The following is a 14,671-nucleotide window of genomic DNA, read 5'->3' as shown; positions in this document are numbered from 1 at the left end:
TGCAAGGACTGCAAAAACTCCTCTAAAAGAAATGCCTTTCCATTTATTAAAGGTTCTTCTCTAAATGCCATAAATAGTCAAATCCCAAATCCCACTGCCAGTGTGACCAGATTGCATTCCCTGCAGTGTGCACATCACCAACTGAGGCCATGGTAACAAGGGGGTAAGGTGGTACATTAGACTTGGTACCATGGCCAGAAGAGGCTCACATGGCCTTTGCAATCTAGCATGATGTTATGGCTGGGGACAGTGCTGTTTAGAAAACCTCCAGTGAAAATGTTGTTTTAACAAAGTGTACTGAGATTCTGCTGTTAAGTCATTAGAAAAGCATGACCAAGTTTTCATTTCATTTCATTTCATTTAGTTTAGTTTCATTTCCTAGCCACTCTATTTATATCTGGTTTTCTGAAGAAATTATAGTAACATTATTTAATAGAGGTTTTTTCATCAAATTAGACAAAGTGGATCCTTGTTTTGAAAATATATTTTCTTTTCATCCACAGAAGTTACTTTTATGGAAGTCATTACTTCACTGACCGTGTGTTCTTCTAGTTGTGACAGTTTCTCACGTCATAAAATCAATGTCAGGATTTCTATTTAAGTACCTTTTTCCTATGTTGAATACCTTTAAAACCTATCTGATTAGTTCCATCCAAATGTAGAATAAGGATGAGATTTACCATATTCAACACCTTCATCAATCACAAAGAATCACCTCACTTGCAGATATTTTTCCCATAAAAATGTTTACATTACTTTAAATGTTCTAAGTCACACTTCAGACCAAGAATTCCCCTCCTAGTACTTATTTTTATTCACATAACTTAAAACTTAAATGAACCAAGTAAGAATTAACATATTACTGAGTTTTGAAATACACTGACTGGCAAAGGTTGCTTGTTATCAGTAAAACAAGGCACTGAAACTACACCCTGAAAATGCTGTGCTTCTAAATCTATTTAATTCCAGTTTGTTGAGTCCCTGTTCATTTTTCAGCTGTGAAATGATACCCATTGTCTAACCTTAATGAAATACTTTTTTGTTCAATTTGATTTACTGTTTTAGCTCCAGAAGTGTTCCAGGCTTTTATGGATGGAGGTCCAGGATACTCGTACCCAGTAGACTGGTGGTCGCTAGGAATTACAGCATATGAACTGCTGAGGGGCTGGGTAAGAATGATGGTGTTTGTTGTTACCTAACAAAAACCTCAAATTTGCAGTGCCCTGAGTGCATTCTTCAGGATAAAATTTGAGTGTGTAAGGCCCAGGTCAGGAATGTTGTCCTGGTTCTTTCCCAGCTGAAAACACTCTTGGGAAAGTTTCACCCCATATTCAAATACATTGTGAAAACTTGCCTCAGTTTGGCTAAGGAAAGGCCTAATGTTTAACAGCTTCTTTATAAGGCTGAATTGCAAACTGTGGTGGGTTTTTTTCAAGTAGAAGTTGAGCTACTTCACACTATATTTTCTCTTTGATTCTCTTGGCTAATACCATAAGAGATCTAATGTAATATCCTAAGATCCTTAGCCCAACTACAGAAAATGCTTATCTGCCAGTGCATTTGTTTCTTATCTAATCAATTATGTGAATAAGCTTAATGAAAAATCTTCCTGAGCATGGTCGAATATCATAGAAGATAATGGAAATTTTTTTCCATTTCAAGGGATTTCAGTCAGTTGCTTAAATATTTACTATTCCCCACAGAAAACAGTAATTTAGATACTATTTCAGGATGATGAAGTAGCTAAAGCAGCTGTTTTGGAAAGTGGATTTTATTGCATTGCAGTATATTTTTTTATATTATGATACTAACATAGTTCAGCTACCTTTTCTTGCCAGAAAATCGATCACATAAAGATCTCACAATTTCACAAATTTTATTAGGATAATAGATAAAGAAAAATAGAAATAAAAATAATTATTATTCTTACTTTTAAATGAAAAATTTAATTTCAGAGTGTCTGCGTACTGTTATTTCAGAAGCTACACTTTTCAAAGGCCTAAAATTTGGCCAATCTATTTTGTATTTCCATAGAAATAACAAAAGTCATGCTCCTGAGACAAAGATCTTTCCCATGTAAAGACTGTTTCATCTCTCAAAATAGAGGAGTATTAAACACGTTTCCTAATAAAAACAACAAACTAACAATGATTATCAATTTTTCTCTACCATAATTCTCAAGCCTTAGGGAGTTTTTAGACTGACATTCTTCCTGGAATAGAGGAGTTAAAGTCTGGCAGTGATAAGCATAATACATCCTCAGTCCTAGTCACAGATGGTAGTTCTAGCTGCACTTAAAGTAAATTAAGAGAACATCCTGATAGTTGTATATCAACCCTTTCACCATGAGTGTCTCCAAGAAAGGAGAGCAATGAATGATAATGAAAGCTAAACTCCCAATACTAATCACGAAAGATCACTTTGATGTGACAATTCACTTTAAAAATGAAAAATTATATAGGCTGATATCCATTTGCCAAGATCCATACAGTCTTTCCTGAATAAGTCAATCTGGACAAAAACAAAGCAAAGTTGAGACTGAATCAATTTCTTGTTAGGCTTTTTTTTTAAAATAAAAACATTGCTATCTGAACCTGCTCAAGTAACCCAAGCCAGCTGCTTGTTTTCTTCTGAAGAGCAGCTCTGGGCTACTGAGCAAGCCAGAGGATGGCTTGGCAGCTCACACCACCGTATGGACACGGAGAAGGTGTGTGCTTTCTAAATTTTTGTAGTGTAAACAAAGCCTAAACTGGCACGAGTGATGACAAGAGAAGCAGCAGTGGCGTGAGGAGATGTGCTTAACCCGAGGCATGCTGCCATCTCAACAACTGCGAGCTCAGAAGCCCCATCTGCCACAGCAGCAGATGGCCATGAAGGCACAGTTTGCACACAAGGCTGTGAGCTCAGCCTGCAGCACACAGCTCCTGCTCCTCCAGGTTCCCAAGCTCTGTCCAGCAGAGGAAACAGCCCCACTGCCACCAGGAACACGGGCAGGCTCCCGGAGCAACCCGCCCGTGCCAGCAGCAGCAGCCATGGGCAAAGAGGAGGCTGTGGCATGGGACAGAGCCACAGGACACAGGGATTTCTGCAGCTGGAACCTGGTGCATGCTGCTGCATGGGAAAGGCAGGAGGCAAGAAAGGAAGGAGCATTAGAAATTAGAAGGAGCATTAGAAACATCACAAATTTGATTTTCCACCTCGGAGCTGTGCATAGTGTATGATGCTGACAGCCTGAATTGCAGAGGTGATAAGTAAAAGAAAAACGAGTAAAAATGAGTTGTTTTTCATTGAGCTGATTTTTTTGTTTTTATTTACCTCTGCTGCTTCAGGTGATCAAGGCATCCCAGCCATTCTCATTTTTGGCTTCCCACTGCTGGGCAGCCAAAACCATATTCTGCTAGAAATGAGCCTGTAGATACAGGAGCGTGTTGTGTCCAGTACAGAGATTTTGGCACCACTTTTTGGTTACCCATAGTACAGCTGACATTTCTCAATAAGTTATAGGTACATTTTTCTCCTTATCCAGCTGCTGGTAAAAAAGCTAGCAAGAAAAAAACAAATTCATACAGCTTTGCATCAAAGATCAAATCGATCTTTTCACAAAGTCCATGAAATTAAACTGTAATTAAACTGTATGATGCAAACTGTGCCATGTGTCAGTCTGTTCCTGAGCTATAGACAACTGCTAAAATGCTGCAATAAATATATTGCACCATGAATTCAATAGAGACAAAGGGAAGGAATGTGTAGTAGGTGGGATTCCCAGATTCTGACTTTCACTGCAATGTGAACAATTAACAACAAATTTTGATTAAAAAGTCCTGAACAAAAACAAACCAGATTTTTTTTTTTTTCCTTTTCCCACAAAATATAACTGAAGGGATCTTTGAGTGGATTGAATAGCTGAAAAACAGGGGAGATAGAGGTATGAAGGGTCTGAAAAGATCAAACTTATAATGGCCATTTATAGTTAAAATTAACTAATAAAAATTATTAAAATCTCTGCAAATCTCAAAAAAATCAAGATTTAGAATACCAATAATCTTAAAAATAAGGCACATTTTAGGGGTTTTCCTGTTAGGAAAAATGCATGGGCAGAAACATCCTTAACAGAAAAACTTTTGATTATTCATAATTCCATATAGTTGCTAATTTTGGAGTTAATTGCCATTTTCAACAATTGATTCTGTCTCAATTATGCTATTGATCAGATTTTTGTATCAATTTAAGTAAGCAGTACATTGACAGAAAGCACATAAAAGTTTCATTTTTAATAACTGTTATATGGCAACATTACCACGTGTAGGGGAAAGGACATGACAGACTATTTCTGATGGCAATTTTGAACCCAGTTCAGGAAAATTATGCATTTAAGGCAGACATTTAGATCCTGTGAAATTCATATGGACATGGTACAGCTAAATGATAACAGGCTAACTGAATGTGAATCAAAACAAAAATATTTAGACCCTCCTGAATTTATTTTTAGAGCACACCAGTGTCTTGGAATGCACTTGGTTTCATACATGTGAAAGTCAAATATATGCATGAATCTTCCCAGAATAAGAATATGTCATGAGTCTTTATGAAAAGTGACTCCAATTCCTTAACAGATTAGACAACTAACACCTAGAAATATTCTTAAATAATAATCTTCTACCAGCACATACTACAAAGGGATGATTCATTTCTTAGTAAAGGTAATGAGCGTCTGCCCTTTGCTGTTCGGGATATTGGATTAATAGGTAATTCTATGTTTTTTATGAATTATGATGCAGTAATTTGCACACTGCTGCTAGGATGGCATTTAGCTGCAGATCTCATATCACATATTTATCACCTGCTGGGTACAACTTAATTCACTAGCAATCCACTCTCTGCACTTGTTTACAAAAATACATTAAGCATAATTATAACAACTTACTTCAAACATTCAAGTATGAGAACAGAAAATAGCAAAAATATAATTTTATATGTAGTACTTTATTTCCAAATTTGGCATGTAATAAAAGATAAATCAGAGAAAACTTAATGAACAAAGCACTGCAAAAATCAGAGCTTTTCTTCATCTGTAGAAGAATTTAGGCACTGCAATGACATGACAGCAGATCCATGCAGTGTGTTAATTTTGGACTTTAAAAAAAGCAAAGGAGAAGGATTGGGATTTAGAGTCTTCTTTTTTACTGTGATTCTGACACAGACTTTTGTAAGCATCTTTTAGTTTCTTATCTACTACTCAGTAAAATTAGGATGACAAAGCTCCTTTCAGCCACCTCCTTTAGATTTTGTCAGTTTAGGTCGCAAGAACTGATCACTAGTATAACAAGCAAAAAGTAGTAAACAATCCACATTTCACATAGAATGCCCCAGGAACAAAATTATTTATTCATCTCATTTGAACTTTTACTTCCTTTCATGAGAGAAAAAATTGCAGAGGAAATGCATCTATGAAAAATTACATTCATTACAACCAAAGAAAAGCTCACATACAAAGGATTACACTTAAAATTTTTATACAAAGCTGTCGTGGTTTTGATATTTCCAAGACAAATACTGAGCTCAGTAAAATGTGACTAGTCTGCACTCTTTGATCCATTCTTTCTGACTTGGTATTGATTTAACTTTATCCCAGAGGCCCTATGAAATTCATTCAGCCACCCCCATTGATGAGATACTCAACATGTTCAAGATCGAAAGAGTTCACTACTCATCCGCATGGTGCAAGGGCATGATAGCGCTACTGAAAAAGGTAAGAAAGCACAAAGAACTTCTGTCCTCTGTTCTTTCCTTTTCCAGAAGCCTCTCCAACACTGGAAAAGGCATCAGACAAACACACACATTAGGTAGTCAACATTTCAAGGATAAGAGAGCAGAGCTTATTTCTATGCTATTCTGAATGCGTCTGGTGCGGTATTTTCAGGTTGCAGTATTCTCAGGCTTAGACTCAGGCTTTTCATGGCTTCAAAGAATTAAAAAAATGTAAATTTATTTTGTTTTAAAGCTAGAGATAGTAAAAGTTTGGGGATCAGTAATTTCTCATCTGTGCCTTGGCCTCATTTGCCCCCAGCTATGGATATGCAAGTGGGACAGGGAAGGAAGGACCACTCTGCCCTCTGAATTTCTGCTGCAGTTTCCAGACAGGGAGATTAGAAATTAAAATGGCTGTATCTCTTCCTGTCCCGTGTTGCTATAGTTGCAACAACAAAAGTTAAGCCACTTTGCTGTAAACATCACTAAGCCACAAGGCAGAGCTCTTTCTGAATGCATCCAACCCTAAAAATTGTTTTCCTAAAATCCTAGGTTTTTGTTTGCTTAATTGTCTGGCTACACCACAAAGATAATCTCTCTCTTTTAGGTATTTCAGATCATCAGTATTGATACTTGAACAGGAAATATTTATGGATGTCTAAATAGAGTAATAAAAAATATATGTCTTTAGCAACAATTAGCAATGTAGTCTTGAACAGATAGAGCAGTGAAGTAGATAATTTTAATTGCTGCTAGGATGAGAATGTAACTATATCTTCCAAAAAATTAGAGAGAAAATACAAATTGTTGGGTGTCATTGATCTGTAATGTTTTATTTTGCATAGGCGCTTGTGTATTTGTAAGCAGACTTTTGTTGCTAATACATTTATACACTTCACGCCTGCAACAGCCATCTGGTGGCAATTAAACTGTACTCATATCCTGTGACTTATTACTTCTAATTTTTTTTTTAATTGGGATTTCTAGCATCTGTTAGCAGATTCCCTAGCCATTTTCTTACTTAAAAACCATACAATTTATGATACATTTACTCTTCTATATGGCATGCAGTCCCTTAGAAAATGCCTTGTGCTTGACCACAGCTCCTCATTAAGGACCCCGAGTGCCGCCTTTCAAGCCTTGCAGACATCCAGAACTCTCCATACCTAGCTGATGTCAACTGGGATGCTGTTCTAGGGAAAGCTGTGACCCCAGGCTTTGTTCCTAACGTAAGTTGATTTTCCACGTGAATAGTGTTTGTAAATTCTGACTTTAATTATCACTGCTGTTTTACTTGTTTATGCTTGTATTTATTGCTCTTCAGTGATTTACTTTGGATTCTACTTTCATTTACTCAGTCACAGCAAAGGGAAAATTCATTCCATTTCAATAGATCACAACAAAAACTAATTAACCTTGGTGCACTTTTTGTTCCTTTTCAAATAAAAGAAAACCTTTTCCAGACTTTGCATTTCAGCTGTTAGAGCAAATGATTGTCAGAGTTAACTTTGAGATAAAGAATACCAAGAAGACTGTTGTGGCTGTGAAAGTTTGATATTTGGATAACATCTGGAAACCTTTTTAACATCCCAGTGTGCTGTTACTTTTTCACTTAAAAAATAGTGTTCCAAAAGGCTGACCTATTTCCTTTGTGACAGTTTCTTACAATAAAACATTCCAATTCTGTGAGGGAATCTGGTGGTTTGTTTTTTACTGTGATCCCATTTTGTTGGTATTTTCTGAATATTTCCTTTTTTCTCATTTTCAAGCTAAATGTATTTGGGGGCCATGAATAAAAAGCAATGACTGTGGGTGTTAATAACATGCTTCACTTTTTTCAGCTATGTTACACTATAATTGTTGTCCAAACAACTTATTTGTAGCATACCAAGGTTTGTTTCTGCATTTTTTTATTATGCAACTGTAAATAAAGATGAGGAAGGTGGAATAGGTGGACCCTGTTTTCATCCAGGTGCACATCAGAGTTCATGATAAACATGATGGAGACAGGATTCAACCTTTCAGAAGCTGAAGGTGAGGGAACAATGCCTAATGGAGCAAAGGTAGCCAGGTGTGCCACCAAGACACTGCTACCTGTGATTGCTGGGCTTCTTGGCACCTGACCAGAGCCTCTCTGGAAGCAACGTCCTACAGGAGAAGGCAGCTGTGGGTGGGCAAGCAGAGTTTCCCTCAGGGAACTGGGAGAAAGAGCAGGAACACAGCAGGTAACAAGCACAACAGGAGAAGGGAAAGGCAAGCCCCTCTTACAGGCGCTTCAGAGCAATGTTCACCTGTGGGGAAATTCCTTCCCTTCACTTTGTAGCTCAATCCTAGAACAAGAGCAAAGTTGGAGAGGTGAATGCCACATCTACCAGGCTATGACTCACTGGTACTTGATGTCCATGGAGATGGAATAATTGCTGTGCCATGCCAGGATCCCCCCCTACACCCTCTTAGGTCACTGTCCTAAGCAAAGCAATGCAGAACAAAGCTCCTTCTTGCCTGCTGGACTCCATTCTTCTGTGTGATCTAGAAGATGAGCAGAAACTGACTTCCCTCTTCCTTTTTTCAAGTTAGACCTGCTCTTTGAGATATCAGAGGTGTAGACTTGCTTCTCAGGCAAAACTCAATCAATTATTTACACTTCCTACTCCCAGCTGGAAGTTTAATCTACAACTGTCAGCATGTGGAAAACTTCACAACACAGTATTTCATAAGGGAGATCCATTTCTCTATTCCCAAAGATACAGCATAGGTGGGGTTCCAAGAGTATCAGACTCTGCAAAGACAGCTTTTCTTTTCACATTTGAATTCACTGTATTTGTCTTTTGGCAGCATCTAGAAAACTGAAGGGCAAATCTAATATGTGATGTAAAATAATATTCTACATTTAAAAGGAAATAGGAGTAAAATGTTTCATTTATCTATCCAGCTTAATCTGAAAGTCCCATTACAAGCTCTACCAGACTCTTCCATGAAGAATCTGATATTGCAGAACTTGTTCTACCTGATCAGCCAAGTGTGTCAGGAAAAACAGTGAGGTGAGAACCAAAGTATCTTTTCTAGCCCAAAATTTCTTTTTATAGAAACTTTGCTGTTTTGTGAGACCGAGTTTGGTCACACACTTCCCGGGAACTTTCTCTTTGTAGCACCACCAAAACTTGCACTGATTAACTGGGGCCGCACAACAAACTTTCTTCTTTTTCAGCCTTTGGTGAGAGATGAATTGGGGCCCTGTGGCCTGTGTTTTGAAACCAGAGAGTTTTATAAATTTTGACAGTTTACCTTGACTGTCAGGAGCTTGTCTGCCTTCTACAGCTAGGAGAGCACATGGGAGGTCTATGTCCCATAGCTTAATTTCTCCTTTATAGTTTGATTCCATTAACATAGTTCTTACTTAACTAGTCCATGTGTTTCTTTATGGCTTAGTTAGTTTCTTCATTTTCAGCCCGGAGTCATAAATTGTTGTAGGGTTTTTTTAAAATATAATTTGCTTTTATTTTTAGAGCTTCAGAATTAGTGGTATATTTTTAAAGTACTCAATAAAATCTAAGAATTATGGATGCTCAAGGGAAGAACTGATATAGATGAAACCTAAGATATTATTTATTTATTAATAAATATAAATAAGCTGTAAACTACCAGTTATAAAAACCAAATATGTTCTACTAAAGCTGGCTGTATAATATATAGGAAAAGCATCAGATATCTAAATATTATGCTCTGATTATACAGGGTTTGCTAAGAATAAAAATGATGGAGTGATCTCTAAACCAAATGTTTCATTGCAGAACACCACAAATTATACAATTTCTTGATGTGATTTTGCTGCTTAATGTCTTTGCTTACTATAAATATCTGTCATTTATATAGAACTTATTTTAGTACTTCCACCTTGACAGTGACAATGGTGTGACTGAACTCTCAGAAGTCCCAGAGGAAAATAAGTTTCTTTTAGTATCTTTCACTACACAATTCAAATTGTTTGCAACTTTTTTGTGAAATTCTTTCTGGTATAACAATGAATCTTAAAATTTGATTCAGGCATCAGAAATTAACATAACACTTTTTAATGAAGAATCAGAATTATTTAAGTAATATGTGTAATGGGTAAGGAAAACCTTAATAAAGTGGATAGAATAGAAAAAGAATAGATTAGAATGAAGCACCTGATGGGGAAAAGCCAACAATGATTCACCAAGGACAAATGGGACTTTCCTAGCCATATCATATTCAATGACAAGGTAACCTGCTCAGCTGATATGGGGCAGGTGGTTCCCATTGTTTACCTGGATTTCTCCAAGGCTTTTGATACGGTTTCCTACTGCCTCCTTTTTGAGACATTTCAGTGTCATGGTATAAAGTGATGCATGTAGTGAGTGGGGAACTGGATGATGTGGTGGGCTGCACCCAGGGGGAGGTGGAAAAATCTCCTTCTCAAACTGGGAGCCTGTCACAAGTGAGGTCCCCAAGGGATTGATTAAAACACTGCTTAATACCCTAACAAGTGGTGTGGATGATGGGATCAAGTGTACCCTGAGGAAGTCCACTGATGATACCAAACTGAGTGGGAAAGTGGACACCTTGGGAGAACTACCCTGCAGGAAGACCTTTGTAGGAGTGGGATAACAAGAACCTTATGAAGTTCAGCAAGTGTAAGGTCTTAAACCTGGGAAAATACAGTTCAGAGGTGTAGCACAGGGTGGAATCTATCCAGCTGAGGAACAGCTCCAGCAGCTTTGGAGGTCCAGGTGGACAGAAAGCTCAGTGTGAGTGACCAGGGTGCGGCTTGACAAAGAAAGCCAACGGGATGTTGAGCTGCATCAACAAAAGCATCACCAACAGAGATAAAGTCATTATCCTACTCTACTCAGCACTTGCCAGGCCACACCTGAAATACTGTGTTCAGTTTTGGTCCCCAATACACAAAAAGATGTGGACAAGCTAGGGAGGGTCCAGAGAAGGGCCACAGAGATGATCAGAGGAGTGGGAAATAGGCCACAAGAGGAAAGGCTGAGAGAACTGGGCTTGTAGACCTTGAGAAAAGGGTTAGGGGAGATCTTATCACTATGTCCCACTACCTAAAGGTTAGCTACCAAGATGGAAACTCCCTTTTTACAGGGAGTCACATAGAAAAGACAAGGGGTATTGGGTACAAGTAACTCCTGGGAAGATTCCAGCTGGACACAAGAACAAAATTTTTCACAACAATCAACCGTTTCAACTGCCTGCCCATGAAAACGGTGGATTTTCTAAAACTGGACTCTTTTAAGATTCAGCTGGACAGGTTGCTGGACCATTTTGTCCAGAATTGGGATTGTGGACAAGATGGTTCTGTGGTTTTGCCAGAAAAGTTTGACCAGATTATCCTTGAGATCCTTTCCAACCTGGGATTCCATAATACTGTGAACCCTTTTTTATATAAATGCTGCTAACCTAAACAGGCCTGCTCCTTCCTTTGTTCTCATGGACAGCATCTAAATAAATGAATCCACTGCAACACTTCCACAAATCAGATTTCAGCAAGGTCTTAGAGGTACTACCCATCCCTTCTGCACTATTACTGGTGTCACTATTACTCTACAGCACTCACTGATATTCTCATGAAGACCTGAGCCAGATTAATCTCTCTCATTGGGGTAATATAAGTTTTGTCACTCCAGAAATATATCTGTTTATAACTAGGAAGAGGATCTAACTCTTTATAATTGCTTTATAATATGATTTTTATCTTATCTCCCTTGTTCAAATTTTAAGCATCTCTTCAGGCCTAAAGAGACAGTTTTCATTTTACAGATGTGATTGAGGAGCTGGTTCATTTTTACTGCTGTTAACATTTTCCAAGCAAATTTAAAAAACACAATGATGTTTCAAAGAGTAACTTTGAATCCTTTTGTACCAGAAAGGAAGACTGAACTGTGATCCCACATTTGAACTTGAAGAAATGATTTTGGAGTCCAAGCCTCTCCATAAAAAGAAAAAGCGACTTGCCAAAAACAAATCCAAAGATGGAGCTAAGGAAACCTGCCCACTGGTAAGATGGGAACAGTGACTTCAGTCAGTGGCATTTTGTTTACACTCTAATAGGCAAACTCAATTAAATTCAGTTTTATCACCTCTGAAAATAGACTCAACCACTCTGTCTGTCATTTTATACATTGCATAAATAATCTCCAAAGCAAGATGAAAAGCAACCATTTATTTCAGTCAAATAGTAACAACATCTTTAAGCTATAATAATGTGCTCATTTGAAGTTGCCAGTTGTGAAAAACACTTCCCACACATGGACAAATAGTTACAAAGGGTGTTTATTTGCTACTACTACCAAAAATGAAAAGTATGCAGTGAAAAGGCTTGTTATTTATAAATATGTTAAAGTTGTCTCTTCCACTGTTGACTAATGTGTGCCATGTAGAAAGATGTATTCTATGAACAGTCAAGAGTACCAAGAAGATTAATAATAATTTCCAGACTTGAATCATCATTCTAGTGAGGTTTTATAAATTATGCTGCTACTCCTAAAGATTTTGAATGTTCATGAAAGCTGCTCTTCCTAGAGCTATCAGATGTAAAAATCCTGAGGAATTATTTGTGGGGAGCTTCTTTCAAAAGAATGAGATTGATTGTGCTATCATAGCCCAATTTAATGAGTCTTCTAAATGCCTCTTGATAGCATTCATTCATAAGCATTTTGTTCAGTGTTGTTTGTGTTGTTGTGATTTTTGTCTATGATTTCTCATCTTTTTTAATCAACCTATTCATGCTGTTTTTTAAAGAACGTACACCTGCAGCAGTGCTTGGAAACCGTTAGGAAAGAATTCATCATATTCAACAGAGAGAAGTAAGTGCATTTCTTAATGCCTCTTTAGCATTCAGTACTAAAATTAAATTGAGCACTATTTTTTTTCTCACAGTGTAAGGGCAGGTGATTAATGATCACAGTAGCAGAGCCTAAAAGACTGGATTTCCATTGATTTCTTCCTCTTATAGTCTCTGGTGTGATGGTTTTGTAGTTCTTGCATCTCTGCAAGCAAGCAGAAGACCCTGTGATGAAAGTATGTTAGAAATATAAGGTAAATGTTATTGGAATTCCCCAGAGAAACTGTCAGTAATTAAGCAGAGGAATACAATAAAAGTTACTGCTTTTTCACAACTCAAACAATAACTCATGAAATTTTAATGATATGAGCAGCACTGACTTGGAAAAGCTGCTCATACTTCCCCACTATTAAAAAAATGTATTCCAACATTAACTATTTCAACAAAGCTAAGTATTACACCTCTACCAGACATGAAGCAAGAACTTCTAATCTAAGGGTCAGTCAGAGTTGACAGAAGCACAAGACTGATTCCCAAGGATATCAATAATCTTCCTGGTTCAATTAATGCACTGCCTTTCTCATAATTTACTGCCTCTGAGTTGCAGTCATTATGGACCTGTTTGCAATAGCAGATACAAGTCATAACAATGGAGTTGTTTGTCTTTGGTCAAATTATTGCACTTCATTCAAGTGTATTCCATGTTTTTATTTGATCTAATTATATATGCAAGCCTTTCTAATAGAGTTGTGAGATGTTAAAAATTAATTTGAAAGTTGTGACTCTTACTTAATGCATACAATGCAGGTAATTACTGTCTCTGTAATTAAAACTGAAAAATGAACTGTCAGCTTAGCACAGTTCACACAATAGCATGAAGGAAATTATGCCATGATCTACCCTTCTTCCTGCAACAATCTGTGGGACATTTCTGACTAATATGGCCTGCTCACAGAAACTACATGGTCTTAGAAAGAAAAGGAAGGTCCAACAGATTCTTCATGTTATTTTGCATGATCTCAAGCACAAGAAAGCCATTGGTTTCTGTTAAAGTCATAAAAAAGAGAAGCCAGACCAAGTCAGCCCATAGAAAGTTTTAAGAAGCATCTTGTTGGATGCTCTGAATCAGCTGAACTAGTGAATGCTTGGATTTTGTTGTTTAACCCACAAAATTCAAAATTATTAAGATCATAATAACAAGATAGAAAAATATTACACTGGTTATTCAATTTAATGAGTTTCCTAGAAGCTGTTCATACAAGTAATTCATTTCCAGGTATTAGTCTCCCACCTACCCTCGAGTCATATATGACACATATCCAATATGTGGCAATTTTTGGAAGTTAGAACACCAGATTTTGTAAGACACTCAAAATCCCATTGGTGTGTTCACTTTCTTGAACAATTTTTGTTGTCATGATTTTACTGTGTTATTCTTAAATCTTTTTATGCATAGGAATTTTTTTTGTTTGTTTCATATTGCACAACTACAGTAACAACACAAGCTATAAAGAACTCTTGAGAGGCTGATGAGAGATCAAGAAGTTTAAGTGGAGTACAAGTAAAATGGAAGCAAAAGGTAAACCACATGCACTTCAATCAGAAAAGCATGTGTTTTGGTCATTGCTTGAATGGCTTTGACAAGGTAAAGGAAGAATATTTAGTTTAGGCCTATAACAGATCCTGCATTGTCTAAAGCCAGATCACAACCATTTCTCTTTTAAATTGCATCATAGCTTAAGAAAGACATGGAGAGACTCCTGTAATATTTTTCAAGGAAAAAAATATTAAGAAGGGGGGAAGCAGATGTCACATGTTTAAAGTGCAAAGTGAATTCAAGGTAATGAGCACAAAATAGGAGCAATGGCTGGCACAGAGGCCATCATAGCAGAAGAAGCTACACAGTAAACACCAGAGGAACTCAGGGTGGGTTTCCTTAGACCTTCTGTGCCCTCAGGACTGGATGTACAAGCTGAGGCTGTGCTTACATGGGTTTCCAAAGCCACATGGCCCATCAAGTTCTTAGGAACAGCTGAAGATGCTGAAAGATGTGAACCATTGGTTCCTACAAATATAATACTTATTAAAAAGTGACTGTATCAT

At 37.3% G+C, this 14,671-nt stretch overlaps 1 protein-coding gene across 2 annotated transcripts in view; it reads left to right on the top strand.

The window, feature by feature from the left end:
• Window positions 1-14,671, top strand: part of STK32B (serine/threonine kinase 32B) — a 161,323-nt gene that overhangs the window by 125,529 nt on the left and 21,123 nt on the right. For both annotated transcript variants that reach the window (XM_031504578.3, XM_085577686.1), the window contains exons 7-11: window positions 1,066-1,169; window positions 5,633-5,749; window positions 6,852-6,977; window positions 11,651-11,782; window positions 12,526-12,590. In XM_031504578.3, coding sequence (XP_031360438.1) covers window positions 1,066-1,169; window positions 5,633-5,749; window positions 6,852-6,977; window positions 11,651-11,782; window positions 12,526-12,590 — 544 coding nt within the window. The remainder of the gene's footprint in view (window positions 1-1,065; window positions 1,170-5,632; window positions 5,750-6,851; window positions 6,978-11,650; window positions 11,783-12,525; window positions 12,591-14,671) is intronic.

This window comes from Lonchura striata, chromosome 4 (assembly GCF_050655825.1).
Source record: "Lonchura striata isolate lonStrDom1 chromosome 4, ASM5065582v1, whole genome shotgun sequence".
Lineage (NCBI taxonomy): Eukaryota > Metazoa > Chordata > Aves > Passeriformes > Estrildidae > Lonchura > Lonchura striata.
This window is presented reverse-complemented; position numbering and strand designations above follow the sequence as displayed.